General features: G+C 39.0%; 1 protein-coding gene across 2 annotated transcripts in view; it reads right to left on the reverse strand.

The window, feature by feature from the left end:
* Nucleotides 1–5,101: 5,101 nt before the first annotated feature.
* Nucleotides 5,102–22,170, reverse strand: part of LOC111143035 (potassium voltage-gated channel subfamily H member 7) — a 488,043-nt gene continuing 470,974 nt past the window's right edge. The window contains exons 14-16 of one of the 2 annotated variants that reach the window (XM_022496465.1): nucleotides 18,689–18,851; nucleotides 13,932–14,124; nucleotides 5,102–5,437 (exon numbers count right to left, since the gene is read on the reverse strand). In XM_022496465.1, coding sequence (XP_022352173.1) covers nucleotides 5,171–5,437; nucleotides 13,932–14,124; nucleotides 18,689–18,851 — 623 coding nt within the window. In that variant the 3' untranslated portion in view covers nucleotides 5,102–5,170. The remainder of the gene's footprint in view (nucleotides 5,438–13,931; nucleotides 14,125–18,688; nucleotides 18,852–22,170) is intronic. The other variant, XM_022496473.1, reaches the window with a different exon arrangement.

Consider the following 22,170-nt stretch of genomic DNA (forward strand, 5'->3'; position numbering starts at 1 on the left):
TGGACCTGTGAGAGCCGAGTGAGAATCACCGTAGACATTTTTGTTACAGAGGGGAAATGCTGTCAGTGTTGGGTAGGGAAAGAACCATGGAAGGTTTTCAGAAGAGCTAGGTCGTGCGATGGCATTTCCGCCGGAAGGACATAGTATTGCGATGCTGTTCAAGTCCCCAAGTTCAAGGCTTACAATTACATGGGGCTGTAGGGTTTACGAAGCACTTCCGAGTATACTTCGAGGCTCCTCAAGACCCCTCAAGATATTTAAGACGGCGCCTCTACATTTTGGGCTCCTGGGGCTCACTGAGGGTTTGTCTTGAAAGTAAGTGGAGCAGGTAGGATTTTAATTCAGGTTTACCACCCCGAGTCTCTGCCATTTCTACCACCAAACACTGGACTTAGGCGGTCTGGTCTGTTTAACATATCTGTGCATGACGGAATGGGCCTAGATATGCTGCAAAGAACCACAACAACTATAAATTACATTTTCTGAAAAAATAGAAAGTGTATTTTCTTCCAAAAACGTATTTTGAAAATGCATTTCCAAATACCCACATGGGAACTATATCGTGGCTCTAAAGAGGGGCTTTCCTGGTGAGCCAGGCTTTACAGACCACTTTCTACTTGTACCGAATTCAACAGATCACCTAGCATAGCTGGCATTTAACACTGATTCAGGATAGATAGGTTTGTAACAATGACATTCATATTCTCGCTTTTATTATTATTATTTTTTAAGATTTATTTATTTTCTTACTTGACAGAGACACAGCGAGAGAGGGGAACACAAACGGGGAGTGGGAGAGGAAGAAGCAGGCTTCCCACTGAGCTGGGAGCCTGATTCAGGGCTCAATCCCAGGACTCTGGGATCATGACCTGAGCCAAAGGCAGGGGCTTAACGACTGAGCCACCCAGGTGCCCCTCGCTTTTATTATTACAAATAGTATTACTTTAAAGCTATAAACCTAATAGTGCAAAATACTGTTAGAAAAGACAATAGCTACACTTGAGTTTTCTGAATCAAAAAATTAAGTCTTAGTAACGGCTGTTTAGCTGGAGACATGACACATTATGTAAAAGCTAAATTGAGGAAAATTGTTTTCCTGATTGTTTTTAATATGTTCCTAGATGAAAATCAAAGAGTCTAGAGTTTTAGGGCACCTACTATGTGCCAGGCACTTTACTATATGTTATCTCATTTCTTAAGCTTCTTTGAGGCAGGTACCATTATCTCATTTTCACAAATTCAGGAAAAGGATTCAGGGACATTAAATTGGTCAGGGTCACACAGTTGTTAATGAAAGAACTCATCCCGAGACCCAGCTACATTGATGATCTCAAAGTTCTTGTGCTTATTGAGATCATATATGGGAGGGCTTATTAAAAGATGGCTGCCGGGTCCCACCCCCAGAGTTTCTGAGTCAGTAGGTCTGGGTGGGACCCAACAATACACATTTCTAGCATGTTCCTCAGAGGTGTTAATGCTGCTAATTCTAGGACTACAGGTGAGGATGTCATTTTGTCTTCCAAGTGCCTCTAAACTCACATGACAGACACATTCATTGTACTGCCAAAAAAAAAAAAAAAAAGATTAGAAACCTAATAACATTTGAAGTTTTTTGTAATTTAAAAAATTTTGACTTGCAGGAAGAAATCTACTCAAATACATTGATCTGCTTTGGGTTTTAACCATGGCTAAGCAATTTAAAGACTATTATAAATTAGTCAGTGTTGTGATTCATTTTTAATAACTAGATCTACCACATTCTTTTTTTTTAAGCCATGAAAAACCTTCGAAGAAAAGATACTGTAAGAATGATTATTTTAGGCATCCTGGTGAGGTGATAAATTTTATCCTTTCATAATATATGCTGGGATTTTAAATAACGTTTGGTTAAGGACATTGTTCTTTTAGGCATTTTGGAACCATTGTTAAAGATAAACCTCCAGAAAGACCTGTAACCAAGTCTCATACATACGTACTCAACCTCATACCATGTGCTGCTATGCTCTGACCTGGTTTTTTTATCTTCTGACTGGAAGAGTGGGAGAATTCATCTTTGATTATCGTGGATCTAAGAAACTAGGCTATCCCAAATTTGCCCCTACCTTCCCATGTTTGTTAAATGAGTGCTTATTAATGTAAAAATCTGCAAGGCTGGGACACCTGGATGGCTCAGTCAGTTAAGTGTCTTCCTTTAGCTCAGGTCATGATCTCAGAGTCCTGGGATTGAGTCCTGGATTGGGCTCCTTGCTCGTTGGGGAGCCTGCTTCTGCCTCTGCCTCCAGTTCTCCTTGTCTGTGCTCTCTCGCTTGCTCACTCTGACAAATAAATAAAAATCTTTAAAAAAAATTTTTTTTTTAAATCCTGCAAGGACATTGCTTCAGTACTTTTCATTCCTCCTTCCCTTAACTCATTAGAATATGAAACTCCCCTATAGGGTAAAATGATACTTCCAGCTCTCTGCCCAGCAGTTAATAACAGCAGGAAAACATCTCACTCAGATAAACTTCAGATTTTAGATGGCATTTTATTTAGGCCTGGGAACTAGGAACCTTTATTTTTTGGTGGAAAGCAAAAGAAGTTTCGTTAGTGCTTCTAATTCCCTAGAAGGAGAGACAGTGCCATACTACTATGACTGGCTATGGCAGTTAACCCTGCCTCTCAGGACAGTCCCCACATTGGAGGGCTCAGGTTATTTGCTACAGCCTGTGGGGAAAGTGACCGTGATTTAGGCATTAAACCTCTGGCTGGGACAAGGAGATGGATTTTGTAAATTAAGAGAATTGCTTTGGTTATCCATAAGTCATTTTAACAATGGAGCCTCTGACATCTCTGCCTAACTAACTACATCTTTACATTGTTCAGGCTCTTGTTAAAGTGATATTCTGAAAGAGGGGACCTTCTTAATCCTGTCCAATTCTCTGAGACATAGACTGTAATATCAAGCGATTCTTTCATGTTAAGGACTTAAGAGGAAGATGGTTTGTGTTATGCTCGAATTTAAAAAGTGGGATGCTTTTACACTCTTCCCTATCTTCCCATGCCTTCATGCTCAGTTTTTATAAAGTATATAGACTTTATGTGGAAGGCTGAATTTTACGCATGTCATACCAGTGTCGCAGCTGAAGCATTCATTAATTCAACAATCAGATCTAAATTCCTCACCTGCCACATCTTCACTCCCTACAAATGAACAGTCTCTGGTGAATTCATTCTGAATTTCCCTGGAGCTTAGGCTGCCAATCCTTATGAAATTTGTTGCAGCTGCAAAAATGTGCCTAAATATGGACATAAAATCCCTAAATAGTCCTCTGAATCAAAGTTAGCCATTTCTTTCCCCCTGCTAGGCACTCATAAATGTTTGTTGAATGAGGGAAGGACAGCATTGGTTAGTCCCTAAATTTGTATCTGCATTAACACCAAAGGGTTTGAGAAGCTAGTTGAACTTGTTCTGTATTTTATTGAATGGCGTGGTCATTTTGCCATACAAACTTGTTTTGTTTTTTTCAAACATTTAGCAGGGAAATGAATTTGCTCATGCCTACAGATCGCCTCCCACACATGTGACCATTTAAAAATATATAGGGAGCAACTTAAGGTCACTTTAATCATATTTGGAATAGTGCAATAGCTTTGTAAATTTAAATGAATTGCTTGTATTTGAAACTAATAGTGTCAAAGGTAAAGGTAAGTCAATAGATTACATTTCTATCCTGGAGAGATAGAAATTAATCCATTTAATAATGTGCACAGATAATATTATTTCTTTAAAAATACATGTGAGTGTAAAAATTATTAAAGAATGAAGAAACTCGCAAAAAATTTCGAAATTTTGTCCAGAAGGAAAGGGTATAATGGATCAGTCCATAGTAAGTTTAAAATTGTACTCAAATGAACTGAAAAATAAAACTTGACTAAAACTTGACTAATCAGATTCTTGCAGTTTTTTTTTCTGTATCCTGATTTTATGAGAGGCATGTATATCCTCCTCCCTCCAAAAAAAAATCTAACAGTTGAAGATATTAAAATATATTTCATTGCATGTTCAGATATTCGGGAGTCCAAATATATTCAGCCCAGTCCATAAATAACACATATTCATTTAATCTTTGATTAGCAAATGTCTTTGAGTAACCAAATGAAACTGAAATTTTACTGCTGGTGTGTTCATTGCCTTTACAGGCAGGTAAAAACACATTGATTTTCCACAGCTAGGATAAGAAAACCATGGAACAACATATACTTAATGGAAGCTAGTTTTGCCACGCACACCCGCTAAGTTTCACATTTTTTTTTAAAAAGAACTCTGTGCATCCACTCTTTTGATCCAGTTCAGCACAGCCCTAAAATATGAATCAGAGGATATCAGCTTGTGTCAGTCATGCTTTAGCTGTTCTTGACAAGACTCCCTCCCCTACCCTCAAAAAAAAAAAAAAAAGAAGAAGAAGAAAAGATAACAAAAAATGAGGAAAAAACTTGTTTCTAAATGTTCAAGGAAATGTGCCAGTGAGAAATATTTTAGGTAGTTTGTATATAAAGTCAGAGACAGAAACATAAATAGAAAGGCCTTTTTGTCCTCACTGAAGCCGGTCCATATTCATGTATTTGGAGATGATTCCCTACGCAATCAGAGATTTAGAATTTTTTGGAATTTTTTTAAGTGCAGTGAAATGAATGTAATTAACTATAAACGTCTCCATACAGAAGGGTATCTGTTCTCAAAATGACTAAGTTCCCTTCTTCCCCCTGGAACGTCCATGAGTTGAGGATCACCTGATTTGCATCCATGAACAATGTTATTCCTTGGTTTCTTACTTGCTTGGAAGGCATTTTCATAACAAAATACTGGGGTAGTAAAAGTAGTAAGTAGGAGTCTCCATGCAAGAGAAACTGGAGTTTCCTAACATGCACATGATTTAAAAAAATAATACGAAGAAGATGCCTTGAGATGCTGGCAGTTTCAACATTTGGAACAAAAGAGTTCATATGTATATTTATATCCTAATTGCTCAGTTTTACCGTACAAGCTTCAATTTAGGAAAATATACAGTACTTTTGCATATAATGGTACCTTGTGAGCCCCTGAGTCAAGTAGAGAGGATTTAAATACAAAAAAAGGAAAACAGCCATTAAAAGCACTTACATTGTATGTGGAGTAAATAGTACAAAATGATTATTTCCCCGGAAGACCAGGATCAGAAACATGCCTATGAAGACCCAAGATTCCTACAGTGCTTAGGGATGAATCTGTCAAAGAAGGATGCCTAATTGGATGAAGGTAGGTTTTTCTTTGCCGCGGGTGAAGCTCTAAAGAGAGATCACTGTCTTGTTTTAAAAGTGAAGTCAAGTTGTCTTCTGAAGCTGTGTTCAGGTGCACCCCACTTGAGAGGGATTCTTTGGATTTAAGTTTAGATTTTTCAAGGTCTAGAAATTCAGGACACTGAGAGAAAGAGAAGAAAAACATTTTTTTTTTTTTTTATAATTCATTTGGACAGATTTCTAAAATTATATTCACAAAATCTAAATACATTTAACTGCCTCATTAATCTATATTTGGCTAGTGATAGTGACCAAGCTTTCCCTACCAAAGATGGGTCAAGTCATTGGAGGTTGGGCATCAGTTTGTCCTAAACAACCATTCTAAGAACTTTTACTCTGAAGCCAGATCAGATTCTTCTTTAAAACAAACAAACAAACAAAAAGTGTACACACACACACACACATTTAACATTGAGTTTTCCAGATGAGTTCTAATTCAATAAATCAATTTTAATTCAAAATTCAAGACAACTGGAATCAGATACATGAGTCATTTGGTGAGTAAACAGTGTAAGGAGGACAGAAAAAAAAATGAAGAAATATCACTCATCCTTGTGATGAGGGAACAGAAGGCTGGCTGAGGACAAAGCAAAAGCTGACACCCTGAAACCTTCCCCCACCCCCACTCCTGGGGGTGCGACATTCTTTAGGAATCTCCCAATTATCTTAATGTTAATACCTTGCTAGAGGGAAAAACCTTGGCAATGACAAAGCCTTAAGGCATCCAGTATCTTATAGGTCGTCTTAAGCATATGAAAGTTCTATTGAAACCTCCCTTTTTCCTTACCTCCCCCAATCCCATCCTGCATAACCTGCCACCCCTCACATCCTGGGCAGCTCTCTCTGCCCATGGGTCCTGTCCCCATGCTCTAATAAACCACTATTTTGCACCAAAGATGTCTCAAGAATTCTTTCTTGGTCATGGGCTCTGGACTCCACCCCACTCCTCACTTATATTCTAAAACTTCTATATTCTAAAACCTCACCTATATTCTAAAACGTCATCATTTGGCACCCGAACATGGGGATTTGAGTCTTTACATTTGGACTCTGAGCTTCGGTGTAAAATTGGTGAGTACTTTCTCTCCTCTTCCTTTAGTCTCATTTCAAGGGTTTTTCAAGGAGTGAGGTCTTACTAGAACACTTTCATGTGGATTGCTCAGTTTGCAATCCTCTAGCCTGTGGCTACTCTATGGGGAGGAGAATGGCTTTTGGCTGGAAGTTAGTACCCTGGCCGGAATGGTAATAAGACCCAGAAACTTGATGCCCTCTCTCTATTCTTGTTCTTATATGGAGTTGTCTGTCTTGGGCATGGGACAGCCACCTAAGTCATCAGGATGGCTGCCAATCTTAAGGTTTCCTCCTGATTGGTCTAATGTGATCCCCTCCACATCCCTGGTCTAGCACTTCTGGCCATGGGACCTCCACTGGGAGCCAGCCGAACCAGTACCTGGTTGAATTAAAATGCAGTCGAGGATGTTTCCTAGGGAAGTTGGCTGTAAGGACTACATATTTTGGGACATTGCTTAGACCATAATGGATTTCAGTCTTTACTGTTTCTTGTCAGTGTCCGCTACTAACTACTTAGAACTACAAAATTGGGTAATTTCCTCTTGTAAAATTTTTCTAGTATTTTTCATGGGTTTAAATGGCAAAACAGTATGCAACCTTCAGGACAGACGATGGCATGGCACAGCATGGTATTTTAGTCCATTCACCAGGCACCCATGGACAGCCTGGGATGCGATGGGATAGAGGAGTGGCGGCGTCACCCCTCCAGGGCCTTTTAAGGCAGGAATGCCTTCCCAGGGGAAGGCAGGATCATGATCAATAGTGATGTCTCATTTGAGGGACGCCTCCGGTCGCTTTTGACACACGGCAACCTCTGACATGTCCTGCATGGAACACCACCCAGGAGTCAGGGGGGATTTGGTAATGGACCTTCTTTTCTGGGAGCTTGGCCTCAGTAGGCTTTTTCAGTTCCCAAGGACTTTACCTTGGAGTGCCTTTTAACCCAGTGGAAGCAAATTGCATTGCAAAACTTTGGAAAGGACTGAGCTCCTGTAACACTGCATGGCCTCAGTGGGATCTATCAGAGCTCCTCTGCAGGAAACAGGGCAAATGGACCCAGGATACCTTCATTGCTCATACCTGGGCCTTCATTGCTCTACACCAGGACCCCTACCTAAGGGCCTTTTGCTGAATGTGTTTGCCCAAATGGGTCAGCTAGTAACCCCCCTCCTAACATATCTGGATGATAGTTACCTAACTAAGCTGCCTCCTGGTAAACCCAGGTTGCTGGAGGATACGCAGGCCATCCTTAGCAAAGGGGACTCTGACTTTCTCTCTCTCTCTCTCTGTCCCTCCTAATATATGTAGGGGCTTCTCCCTCCCTCGTTTCCTGTGTTAACAGCTATAACTGGAGCCAGCTGTGGTTAATCTAACTCGGGACAGGGATTTTAAGGAGTATTCCCAAGCAGCTGCCAAAACTCCCTTTGTTTTAGGGCAATACCCTGTCTTCTCTGGCCCGACGTGAACTGCTTAGCCCCCAAGCCCCCTTGTGGGTGGAAAAACATGGCGTCTCCTCCTCTGTTGCAGCTGATGAACTCCAAAACCGGGAACCCTTTCTCTGCCTTCTGGCAGCATTTTGTCTCTTCTGTCTCCCCTTCTTCTGTTTCTGCCACCTTGGGTGGGCCTGCATAACTGGCCTGCATACCATCCTCGGTGCCTCCTGTACCATGGCTCCTTCTCCCTTCACTGCCAAAGGAGCACCTAACACCTCCCACTCCATAGATTTCCCCACCTATGTCTCAGGTAAAAACTGAAAATGGATGGGCCCAGGTGGAACATAAATCAGTAATTAAACTAAGTTAAGTTTGTTGTTTTAATTAGGATAGACATGTCTTTTAAGTTACTAGCAGTAAATGTGAAACTTTTATTCCATTGAGGTTTACTGAAGGTCAAATAAGCTCATGTTATCTCTGTTGAAATTTGTTAGCAAAGTGATGACTAAACTGATGGTTAATTGGCTCAGTTTTCATGGGTAATTTTTAATATAATATAGCTTTCAAAGTCTTTGGTAACTTGAAACTAATGTTTTGCTGGGATGATAAATGGAATTAAATTTGTTGGACATCTAGGTCTTTCAAATAAGGTAAAATGTTAAGTCATTAATTACTGGACATAGGTTTGTGCTTTTGAATTCTTACTGCAAAGAAACTATAAGGATATTTAAATCTGTTGGTAAGCATGTTTTGTGCTTAACTGATTCACAAATTTGCCATCTAAAGAATTCTGTTGTAACAGTTCACAGTTAGTTAATACTTAACTGACTAGAGACTAAGGTGTTTCTAAGAATACAAAATTCTGCTAACTGTAACTAAGACCAATGGAAATAAAGGAAACAACTCTGTATGTGGAAAAGTAAGAGATACCTTAAGAAATGCATTTTGAAGGTAAAAGGTAATTTTGTTCTAAATGAGATGCTCGTTTAGAAAGAAATGGCTTGGGACAAAACCTGAATGCAAAGGAAAGTTGTAGAAGATTTGTGAAGGGAAATCTTCAGAAAAAGAATTTTAGGTGTGGTCGGGATGGACTAAGATTGAAATAAATGGATTTTAAAGTACATTGGTATAAGATTGAAAGTCTGCTTTCTCTTTGTTCAAAAAGACAAAGTTTTCTTAGATTAATTGATCTGCTGTTAAGAAAATGTAAATAGTTTACTCTTTGCCTGCCCAGAAAAACCATTCTCCAGATTTTGCCTATATCAGATCTTATCATCCCTAATCCTATTCAGGCACGTGCTTTAAAAGGGTTTTTTTTTTTTTTAATTTTTTAATTTATTTTCAGCATAACAGTATTCATTGTTTTTGTACCACACCCAGTGCTCCATGCAGTCCGTGCCCTCTCTAATACCCACAACCTGGTTCCCCCAACCTCCCATCCCCCCACCTCTTCAAACCCTTCAGATTGTTTTTCAGAGTCCATAGTCTCTCATTGTTCACCTCCCCTTCCAATTTCCCCCAACTCCCTTCTCCTAACTCCCCATGTCCTCCATGCTATTTGTTATGCTCCACAAATAAGTGAAACCATATGATAATTGACTCTCTCTGCTTGACTTATTTCACTCAGCATTATCTCTTCCAGTCCCGTCCAATTTGCTACAAAAGTTGGGTATTCATCCTTTCTGATGGAGGCATAATACTCCATAGTGTATATGGACCACATCTTCCTTACAAACTTCCCCAAGATTTAAATCTTGAACAAAGTCCTGACTAATTAGACTTGCTTGTTTGTTAAGTTACAATCTGGTTCTGGCTGTTGAAGTGTTATGTGTCAATGGGTTGCAGGATAACTGAGTTTCCTCGTCTACAGTATCATAGCGAACTCTTGAATCAGATCATTAACAATGTCCATTTCTGAGTTTTTTTTTTGTCATTTATAATTGTTCTAATTCTCTTGTAAAATGAGTTTTGTAAAATGAGTTTTATCTTTAAGGAGATTCATATAAAGGACTTTCAGGACTAATACAGATATTCAGTATATTGAAAATCCTAAAACTGAAATGGCTAAGAATTTCCAGAACTAACTAAAACTGCATTCAAACTAAACCAGAATTAGTAACATGGGACTAAACAAACTAAAAGATTATAGTGCTGTGTCTCTTATTTTAGACATTACTGGTTCTCTAATGTTTGCTCTTCCATACTAAGTAAAATTTTATTTATCTGTGACTTACAGAAATATATAAATAGTCATTTATAAACAAATCAAAGCATTCAACTTTTCTATCTGAACCCTCTGAAACTCAAAAGGTCTCTGTAAATATTCTTTTTTCCATGGCAATCAGTCATTTGCATAAGTTCAATAAGAATCTGTTCCCCTTGTAATAGGACACTATTGGAAACATTGGTTGTTTTACCAAGGCTGACTGGAATGTCGTATTTGAGAAAGACATGCATAGACTCAGCTATGACTAGACAGCTTAAAGGAACTAAAGTTGACTTTATGAAACCTGGAGCCACAATGCCCCTTGAAACTGTTGGCCTGATACCTTGCTTACTGAGTTCCCAGCAACCTCACCAGGTGAGTAAAGAATTTCACTTCCTGGCAAGTGCAAGAACCTCAAGATACTTTGGGGACCTCAGGAGGAGGAATTTGCCCAAATCTACAGGTATTGCAGGCATGTCTGATGGCAAGTACATGGCTTTGCTTCTGGCCTGGAGATGCTACTGAAAGTTCAACCTAGAGATTCCTTACAAGAAGTTCCAGCAAAGCAGATTCTAAAAGAGCTATATGATCACTCACTGTTCTTGCTGAGCTTATGTAAATAATTAGGCCAAGTCTATTAAAACTGGACTTGTTTTTCAAATAAATTCATCCTGATTTGGCTATCTCTGGAAATGAGGGTTATTTTAGAGAGAAAAATTATGTTTTAATAACACCTTTGTGGATGTTAAATTCTAGATTTATTTGTCTTTAAATGTTTGTTGTTTATCTAAGCTAGACAACTTGAGGTAAACTTCAGAGAAGTTGCATAATAGCTCATTTAGATGATCTTCTTGCTTTTTATTCTGTCGGGATAATAACAGGACCCCACGGCACATGATTAAACAACAGGAAAATGGGATTGATTCCTCAACAATTGTATAACTTAACTATCACCTTGACCAATTCTGTGTGAATAGGATAGTGAAATCATTCCCTAAAAGCCAGAGCATACCCCACTCCATAGGGTTGACTATGGGCTTGTGGAGATCATGGATGACTCCACTTCCTTTATGATTGGACTGGATGATGCACTTGGGGATACCCTTTTCTTCTGAGACAAGTTTACTCCTACTTGCCAGTGATCTTTTGTAATTAGGATATTGTTAAGGCTGGACTACTCAAAGGGTTTCTTAATGGTTTCACCCCTTAGTCATATTTATCCTAGAAGCCACCCCTACTGAGGTACAATTGCAAACAAAGGCTTTAGCTAAGCATAGAACAGCCCTCCTCCTAAAACGAGCCTCAAAGCTCACTATGGGACAGGCCCTGACTGTAATGACTTCACATCAGGTCCAAAATGTCTTAGAAACCAAAGGCTACCAATGGATGATGGAGGCCAACTTACTATGTACTGGGCTACACTTACAGATATGCCAGAAATAATACTTAAATCTTGTCAAACTTTAAACCTAGTTTCCTGTATGCTTGAACCTGACCACTGTACTTCTTTCTCTGTAGAGTATAACTGTTCAGAGGTTATTGATCTTGCTTACTCTTTAGTTGACCAGATGTATTTGTATTAAATACAAATGTATTTGTATTAAAAATGCAAATAACAGTTAGTTTAAACATGTTCCCAAATAATAGTACTCGGGGCTACTGACTAGATTGCTACAGACTGGGTAAGGCAACCTGGCATCATATGGCCAGCTCCAAATGGAACCCACTGGATATGTGGAACTAACCTGTGGCCCTGGCTTCCTCCAGGGTGGATAGTTTGCTGAACCTTAGAATTTGCCTGGATTCATGGAAGCATTACTAAAACCATCACTACTCCAGCTAATCTCCCCAATTTAAACAATGGTGGACACAGTTTGTGTTACATTAGTATGATCACCTAGCATCCATCTTGTTCCTCTTTAAGACTGGAGGATGTTTGGCACATGAAAGCTCTTACCTAAATTATCCTCAAAGTAGCATTTCTCTATTAAAATGCTATGGTAATACAAATGTGAAGCAGCTTTACAAAATAGAATGGCATTGGATGTTTTAACTGCTACACAAGGTGGAAGTTGTGCTACCACAAAAACAAAATACTATGTATATGTTCCAGATTATCACAAATATTTCTGGGTTCTGACATACTCAAGTTGGCCCTTTAAATAGTCCCTCTCTCCTTTAATGATTAAATTCCTGGACTGGAAAAGGGTTTTTTGTCAACTAGCAAACTTAATCTGAGCTCCATTTTCTTTTTGTTACACTAATCATGTTTTGCTGTTTTTCTCCCATGTATCCCCACCTGGTGTCAACTCCTTTGCTACCGTAACCTCCACAGATGATCCTTTCCACTTGGGAAGATCACTTGAGCAGTCTCCCCTGGATTCAGCTGCCTCTGTCTTTTGAAACTCCCCTACACATTCCCCAACTGACCACTGTTGACCCTAGTAGGTAGGGACAACTCTACGCCCCTGTTCAGCAGGAAGATGTTACAGAAGATGAGACCATCCACTTTCAACAACCTTAAAGATTTAAGGGTCAAAAGTGTTCAGGGGGGAATGATGAGGGAACAGAAGGCTGGCTGAGGACAAAGCAAAAGCTGACACCCTGAAAACTTCCCCCACCCCCACTCCTGGGTGGGACATATGTGACATTCTTTAAGAATCTACCAACTATCTTAATGTTAATATCTTGCTAGAGGGAAAAACCTTGACAATGACAAGGCCTCAAGGCATCCAGTATCTTATAGGTCCTCTTTAGCGTATGAAAGTTCTATTGAAACCTCCCTTTTTCCTTACCTCTCCCAATCCCATCCTGCATAACTTGCCACCCCTCACATCCTGGGGCAGCAGCTCTCTCTGCCCATGGGTCCTGTCCCCATGCTCTAATAAACCACTATTTTGCACCAAAGATGTCTCAAGAATTATTTTTTGGTCATGGGCTCTGGACTCCACCCAAATGAACCTCACCTATATTCTAAAACTTCATCATTTGGTCAGAAACTATTACCTAAATCCACTGAAAACAAAGTACCTGGTTTTACAAGATCTAAGACATTCAAAACTACTTAGAGAAATTAAATTTCTACTTCATATTTCAAAAAGATTGCAGTATTTTCCTTCTGCACATTTCCCTATTATTAATGTAGTTTCATTTCCCAGAACATATTACACTAAATTTCTAAACTTCTAAAAAAGTTTTACAAGATTGTTTAGGAAATCCTTGCTCTTGGGTCCACCTTTCTTAGGTGCAATTTGGCTGTTGGGCTTAAGTTATAAAGTATAATTTCCCAAGTGGGATTCCAAGGGAGTTAGACTTTTCATATTAACATAATTCAAAAGGCCTTAGAGGTCTTCAGAGGCAAGATAAAGGACATCTTAATATTCCTCTTACCATGATGGAGATGAGAAAAGTTTAGAGATCTCTGGGCTTGTGTGGGGCATAAATGAGATTACCAGTCTGTTGGCCGTGGAACCTGAGGTCTTTGGACAGCTGCTGTTTCTCCTCCCCCTCCTCCCAGACACCCTGAGCAAGAGTGCCTCTTGTCACCAGAGCAAATGACAGATCTTTCTCTGAAGTGCTTTTTGGACCCAGGGCTATTGGCTTTGAAAGCTCTACCACATATAAACTTAAGCAGATTGATTCTTGAAAAGAATTTTTTTTCTTAGAAAAAAATTGCTTATGTTTTAAAAAAATTCCTCTAGGTCCACTGTTCTCAAACTTGAAATGAACATGATGATTAGTGGGGAGCTGGTTTAAATGCAGATTACAGGGGCTATTCCCAGCAATTTTAATGGAGCAGAAACAGATGGGGATGAGAAACCTCATTTCCCATAGCACCCCGGACGATTCTGATTCAGGCGGTCCCCAGAGAGAGACATTCCCAGTTTTACACTGTCTACACTCACTTGTGAGGAAGGACTGAAACTTCTGTCCGTCTTGATGGATGCTACAGGATGGCTGGTTCTCATCAGGCGGATGAGGGGCCTCTGATACTCTGCTCCAGCGGTTACCATGCTGTAGGCTGGGGGGACCACGGTGGTTTGTTTTTGCAGCAACTGTAAGATGGTCTGGATGTCGGCAGTCATTTGGGATTCAAGTCTGCAGGACAGACACAAATGGGGGAAGACAATCCTAAAACAGTCCAGGATCGCAAAGCATTTGAGAAAATTTCAGCACCACCAAGTAGAACTACAGCCCTGCTGTAAACAAGGACGACAGGAGAGGGAGCACAGAGATTCTCTCCTGGCTGATTGATGCTCACTTTCTGTGTCCCACTAATGGTTCTGATAAACACCGTTGCTTTCCTGCACCTACAATAAGATCTTCACAGAAAAGCAGCTCCATTGAAATAGACGACATTTTTACCAGTCTTTACTGATTTTAAATGTAAAACACACTGAGACTATTTTAAATCAGTAACCTGTTTTTTAATCAGGATTTGCTGTTTCTTGTGGGCATTTTATTTATTCTTTAAGAATGGATTTGGCAGCACATTTCTTTCAAGGCTGTAGAAGTCAAGGAATTTCTTAGGTGTTTCAAATTTACATTACCTTTATTTTACCTTGCATCTCTCCTATTCATAGGATTGCATGTTATTCCTTTAGTGCTGTTAGATTCTTTATCATTAAGTGCTGTTAGATGCTAAATGCCTTTTCCATTCCTTTCTCATTTATAATTCCAGGACTTTTGTATTTAAGAAACGGACGAAATGTACAAGTTCACTTGCTTCTCTGACCTATCTGGCTTGCAAAATGCCAGTCTGATGATTTCTCCCTGCCAGATCTCATCAAGAGCCAACTGGTCTGTTAATTTCATTCTCATTTTAAAGTAAAATTCGAAGGAAAATAGCAAAATACAATAGGACTAACTTCCTCCTCTTTTTTTTTTTGCATGTGTTAACAGCGTTTTAAAAAAGGGAATTTTGTGGGCATAAGAACAGAAAATTAGGACCATATGCCTCTTTAGAAAACTTTAACTCTTCACTTATCTGCACTATTTTGTTTCCAAATGAAAGCTGTAAGGAGAAGGTAAATCTTACCAAAAATGTTAAAATCACAGACCTTAGAATCTGCATTTTAACAAGATCCCCAGGTGATTCCAAAGAACATTAAAGTTTGAGAAGCTCTGTTTTAGAACCAAGTGTTAATGATTTCCCTAAAAATGTATATCTGTAGGCTTAACATATAAATATATAAGAACCCTTCTTATGTAGACCTTTAACCCAACATACAGTTTAATTGGTCATTAAAGCAGAAAACCAGCAGGAGTAAAAATGACTCAAGATAGACCATTTATTATCTGTTTTTTTGCATTGTGTACTTAATATGAGTATTTGAATGAACAAAATGGTGTAGTGATTCACAGGTCTATATTTGAACAGAATGTGGACACTAAATAGGACAGACCCAACTCTAGGAAATGTCCCAGGATTCTCACTCTGCAAAGTCCAAGTTTGAATTGAGTTGTCCTCTTCAAACTTGTTCTCTATACTTTTGCCTTCTGGAGTAAAGTGGAAGAAAGATGATGTTGGAGATCTCAGTGCTGTAAACATGTAATGTGTTGGATTTTAAATCCAAGAGAGGCTAAGTGGAGTTAGGACAGAAAATATTTGTGAAAAAATTGGAGATAAACAGAAGTAAGTCAAAATGAGAAATATGTCAAGGGACATACTGATGCTGGGATGATGGTAAAAGAGATGTCAAGAGAGATTTAACTGTACTTTTGAAAGGAAAATTTCATACAATAATAATAACTAATGTAATCAAGTAACAATTATTATTATTATTATTACTAATGGGCAATTGCAAATTATACAGTCTTAGATGTGTATGTCCTTAGGAGTTTACACTTAACAGTCCTAGGACATATTGAAAACATATGTTTTCAGTAATCTTTCACTTATCCTGGCAGCAATGATTGGTACTGCTGACAAGGCAACAAAGGGGTCCTAAAATCTGAATTTTAGTCCTGAAGAAAGGACTAAAGGAAGTACATGTAAAGTAGGAGGAACACCAATAACAGAAGTAAAGTTCATTGCCTGTCAGATTTTACCTAACTGCTTCTATAACTGTTTACATCTTGAGCATATATAGTTTCAATATATCATATGTTAGTCTTTAAACACCTTTGCAGGTGTGTATGAATCAAAGATAGAAACTGAGGCTGGAGAAGCTTCAATGACTTGACCCAGTTATCCTGTACATAGTGAAGTAGCAGAGTTATGACTCTAATCTAGGCTAACTGCAAGTGTTTTGCTAAAGAAATCACTGCTGTCCCTGTCATTCACCCATTTACTCACTCACTTTAATAGCTCCTCAACAAGTTGAACACATACACCATGTACTGGCAGTAAAGAAATGGGCAGTTATTTTCTCTAAGTCACAGAAATCAAAGAATTCAAGTTCAGAGATCACACATATCAATTTTTATGTGTATACAGTATACAGTTTTATGTATCTTGTGACTAAAGGATCAACGTGACTTGGCATAAATAATAGGGAGAGTAAAAAAGCAAATGTATCAATTAAGCAACTAAATAGGTTTCCCTAACCATTAGTAAGCATTATAATGGGAAGTTCTTGAACTTGAACCAGGGATTACTGACTCTAAGAAAATGATAGGCTGTTTTAATATTCTCAGATATGTTTTAATTTGACAAGACCTGCAGTTAAAATTTGGGAATGGGATATGAACCTTATCACCAGGAGATTTTTTTTTTTAAAGATTTTATTTATTTATTTGACAGAGATCACAAGTAGGCAGAGAGGCAGGCAGAGAGAGAGAGAGGAGGAAGCAGGCTCCCTGCCGAGCAGACAGCCCGATGCGGGGCTCCATCCCAGGACCCTGGGATCATGACCCGAGCCGGAGGCAGAGGCTTTAACCCGCTGAGCCACCCAGGCACCCCACCAGGAGATTTTAAATTCAATTAGAATCCATGAAAAGATAAAAATACAAAATAAATCTTTAGTTCATGCAGTACTTTCCTACCTTTGTTTGACATTAACAAATTTATTTCGATTCACAAATTTGTCGATTTTCTAATTCTGTCTGTTTCAATTCCTGATTAACTTGTGATGGCAATGTATATGTGTGCGTACACACATTTCATGTGCTTACTATATTGTTTGACACTGTTCATTTTTGGCAGAAGCATTAAAAAAACAATTAAAACAATAAACAGCATGGATAAAACACACAAGAAACATTAAGGAAATAGTAAGTAAACCAGTAGCTTATGGGGTATACACAAAATTCCTGGGATGTGTTCAGTATAGATCATGAGTAAGCAAGTAGCTTGCTAGATGTGGACAGAATTCCTCAGCTGTATTACATAGAGACAGCATGTGCATAACCTGTAAGACATGCCAAAGATAGAATAGAAATATGATGCAACAAACCAGAGTGTGACTTGTACAGATAGAGACAGAAAGGATGAATTATTCTCATGTCATCTCTGGACAGAGAACTGGCCCCCCCAACCTAAATTTGGCCATCCAGAGGTGACACACAGCAGAGGCTCATTCTGGCTCTATCTGTGCTTTACTTACAAAAAGCAAATACAACCTAAGGCCGTTGAGTAGAATAAATGGAAAGCCACAGCTGTGGCCAGGTGTACCCAGCCTTACATCTCTGTGAATGAGCAAGTGTGGGCCATTGGGATAGAAAGATTTTTTTGTCTGTGGATCTTCTGTGTCAACCTCAACTCTGTCTGGTCCTAGTAACCACACCTCAGGGCAGGGTGATTCAGCATGTATGAACATTGCGTCCATAGGAATTCAGCTGTAGTGGGCTTCTTTTATGCTATGCTTGCATTTATTAGAAATGTGTTGATTACCTCTTCTCGCTCTCCTCATCTCTCATTGTACGTTTTACATCGGTTTAGTAAATTGTGTGATTTGAACATTTTAGTTTCATCGGTGAAGTTTTTGGTCTGTGACCACTGCCTTGCTTGGTGGTGTACCCGGAGGCTACCTTTGAATCAAGGTCAGCTCCCATATGAAGTACTACTCACACAGCTATATCATACTCATTCATTTTTTTTCCCCCTGAATCTTAGCGACCAATTTAATCTTAAGAAGTCCACACAGAGTTGGGTTAAGGAATTCCATCCCCCCTAAAACCAAAATTTATTCCTCATCTCAATTGGGTATAGATCAACGGTGGAGGAAAAGTGGAGAAGACCTGGGCTTCGACTCTGTGGTATTTCTAATTCAATCACATTATTGAGAAGCTTTCTGAATAACTATATGTTTAAATAATTTTGTCTATACCTAAAAAAAATGCCATAACACATAACTAAGTTACCAGAAACAACCAAAAAGCGTAAAAGCAGGATGCAAAGAGGGTGTTAGTAAACAAGCTAAATATGAATTATTCTGAGGAAAAAGGAGTTTTCTTCAGCAGCTGGTGTGGGTGATATACTAATTTTATGACAAGTAAAGAAAAAATGGGATTTATGTTGCCAGAATCATGAAGTTTCTAAATAAATGCTCCTTGCAACGCAGATTAATAATTCTGTCAACTTCTAGTCTTATTTTAAATAAGTAAGCATATGTGAAATACATGAGATTATGGTAGTAGGAATTTGCTAGTTGCAAGGGGAAAACCATATCCAACCAAGGGCCTGGGCAATGTCCTCCCTTTGCCTCACCATTGCTTATACCTGTTAAGTTGTTCTTGAAGCATATCTAATCTTTGCTCCACTTCCCCATAAGTGAGGTCACTTTCGGTTTCCGAGATCCCCCAGGCAGCTCGCTGGAGCGCTGAGGGGCTTGACTCGTCAGCCTGAGTCTGCGCATGTTCCCAGCTTCTTGTGTCGGCGATTTCTGTGGGAAACACCAAGATGGACATCAACTTCTTCAGGTGCCCCTTTGCATCAGTACACACAGACATCCTCAAGATGAGCAGGAAGGGATCTCAGAGTATAACCCCGGAGCCAGAGAGCCAGAGTGATTCGAGGACCTGTCCAGCATCCACCACCAACGGGCAGCTGAGCCCTACCCTCCTCACCCTCCCTGCCACCTCCTCTGCCCTTTTTCATATGAATAAAAACATAGACACGGTCGTGAGCTTTGAATACGATTTTGTTGCAGATTAGAGAGCAGTGATTTTCGCTTCTGGATTTGGGAAGAAAGAGCATATCTTGCTCCTATAGACATACCTCGTTTTATTGCCTCGCTTTGTTGAACCTCACAGACACCGGTTTCTATACGACCAGTGCTCTGACCCATGAGCTAGGGAGCCTTCTCCTGATACCGGTTTTTACAGAGCAAAGGTTTGTGGCAATCCCCTGAAGATCAAGTCTATGGGCACCATGTTTCCAACAGCCTTTGCTCACTGTCTCTGTGTCATATTTTGGTAATTCTTGCAATGTTTCGAACTTCTTCATTACAGATTTGTTGCAGTCATCTATGATGAGTGATTACAACTCCCTGAGAGCTCAGATAATGGTCAGCACATTCTAGCGATACAGTATTTTTTTTTTAAAGATTTTATTTATTTATTTGAGAGAGAGACAGTGAGAGAGGGTATGAAAGGTGAGAAGGTCAGAGGGAAAAGCAGACTCTCCATGGAGCTGGGAGCCCAATGTGGGAATCGATCCTGGGACTCTGGGAACATGACCTGAGCTGAAGGCAGTTGCTTAACCAACTGAACCACCCAGGCACCCAGCAATACAGTATTTTTAAATGAAGGCATTGCACATTGTTTTTAAAGACAGAATGCTATGGCACATTTAATAGACTACAGTACAGTGTGAACAAAGAACAAATTTGACTCTTTTTATTGTGATAGTAACTTTTTTTTTTTTTTTGCAGTTGTCTGGAACAGACCTTGCAATACCTATGAGGCATCGTTGTATGTATAGCTTCGCCTTGGATTGAAGGTTTTGGGGGCTGTTCTCCCAGGATAATTAGCATACTTCATGATTCAGAGTGAGCCCAGGGAGAGAGCCATGGAAAAGTTCTGACTTTCAGGGGTTTTTCTTAAACCAACCCAACTCAAAGTAGAGCCATCAAAGATGGCCATGGGTGTTAAAGGTCCTATAGTCCCATGATGCTATTGCATGTTTTTATCTTTCCTTGTAGCTCCTTCTGCACTGTCCTTTCATATATTCATATTAATTTCCAATACACTTTCTTGTGGTTCTTTTATTTAGAATATTTTTATGTCGCTATACTTGAAACATTCCGCTTATCTGTTCGAGTCCACTTTTCAAAGGCTCTGAGGGTCTGTTATGTGCCAGAGACACTCTGCTAAATGTGGAGGAATTACCGGCAAAGAAGACCTAGGCCCCACACTTGAAGAATCTGGTAGCAAGGTTCTGATCATTTCTCATACTGCTGATGAATCTCCTTTTAATTTTTGGCTTCTTGTACAATCTGTATTTGCAAGTTATCAAAATTGGAGGGCAAATATAGTCTCTTACTTTTCCTCTCATTTTTATCATACACTTTGATGGCTTTTCTTCTGCTTTCTTACTCTCTACATTTTACATATCCACATAAGAGCTTAAAATGATTTAGGTTTGGAAAATAAAACCCTAGAAAAAATACTAGTGGAGTTGGGAGTTTATTTCAGACATAAAGAAGTGACATCTTCTCCTCACTGGGAGGGCTGGTAGGAGGAAAAGAGTATCTAAAACGGGTCTTCATTTTCCATGGAAATAGATTTGAATTACAGAAAGTGATTTTGGTTTGATAGAAAAACTTTTTTTGCTTTTTTCTTTTTCTTTTTTTTTTTTTTTTTTGGACACTAGCTATGATTAAACACTGACAAAAGTTATGTAAAGTTAAGGAATTTATATCCTCAGCTATTTAAAAAAATGGGTAGAAAGTAACCGATTTGGGAAGATTAGGTATGATTCTAGAAATAGGGAGCAGGATTTGCAGGCTTCTTGCGGTCCCTTCCTTTCCTGCAGTTTCTCCCAAACTCAAAACCTCCCCTTTTTCCAAGAAACAGAGAAAGTCTCTGTATTCTTTCTTCTATCCTTATGTCTTTACCATTGAATCTACAGAAATTTCTCTAATGAGATGCCTACAATTGCTGCCTCAACTGGGGGAAGCCCTACCAAAGGAATTAGCACCTCCAAAGACAGCATTAGAAAAACAGAAGGTCAAGGTTCCCTGTTCTGTAGAAATGGCTATCAGATCTCATAGGGGTTGTTAAGAATTCCAGAATGGTTCTTCATGATTAAGGAAGGCTTCCTTAGCCTATGGGATCCTGGTGTTTTCTTTTGTCTTTTAAAGGGACAGAATATAATTCCTTTTGATTTTACCAAACAAAACAAAATGAAAATGAACATAGAAAAGTGATATTGCTGAAGTTTAGAGCAATGTATCAGCAGATTTTCACTGGAAAGTATGACTTACTATTCATAGACTTGTAACTCCATTCAAAATGAAAAACAACAATATACTGTCTTAGTACAGGAGGTTTGCAATGTTGGAGCAGCAATCCCAAACATTTAGAACACACATGTAATGGTTTGGTGATGCCAGTGCTTGTCCCTGTCTAGCCACCTGCTAGCTGGTTACTATAGGAATCTTTAGAGAAGACAGTAAGAATTGGTGAGATGGAAGTTACATATAATGCTCAGAAGTTTTGTGTCAAGAAAGCTTACAGAATTTCTGCCTATGCTTAACAGCTCTCTCGTTCACAAATCATATATAATAAATTGATTTTTAAATAACAATGGTGAATCACATGCATGAATTATGTAGGATTATATTCTTTAACACTCTAGAAAAAAACTGATTATCTTCTCAGCAGAAATGAATAAAATGTAAACTATTAGACAGAAACTTCCTTGATTATAATTTACTTTTTTATTAAGGTCTGGATATGCATGATTGGCTTGTTTTAACAGCAATATAGAAGAAAAAAGTTCAAAGGGGAAATCCTGGTTAGTGGTCTTAATCAAAATGAACATCCTTGTAGACAGTTTCTAAATATAGCTCAGAAAGAATCTGCACTTGGTTGCCTTGGAAAATGTTGCTATAGTTGCAAGACACATTTCTGGAAACGGGTGAAGAGAAAGTAAACTTTTACTGTGCTCTGGGTACACATTTTTTCTAGAGTTAAATTTTGACCTCAAGCTAAGTAGGATCAGAATCCACTTAATTTGCTTTTTTTCTTTTCAGTTTT

Source organism: Enhydra lutris, unplaced genomic scaffold (genome assembly GCF_002288905.1).
Source record: "Enhydra lutris kenyoni isolate GAN:26980312 unplaced genomic scaffold, ASM228890v2 scaffoldscaffold1, whole genome shotgun sequence".
Classification (NCBI taxonomy): Eukaryota; Metazoa; Chordata; class Mammalia; order Carnivora; family Mustelidae; genus Enhydra; species Enhydra lutris.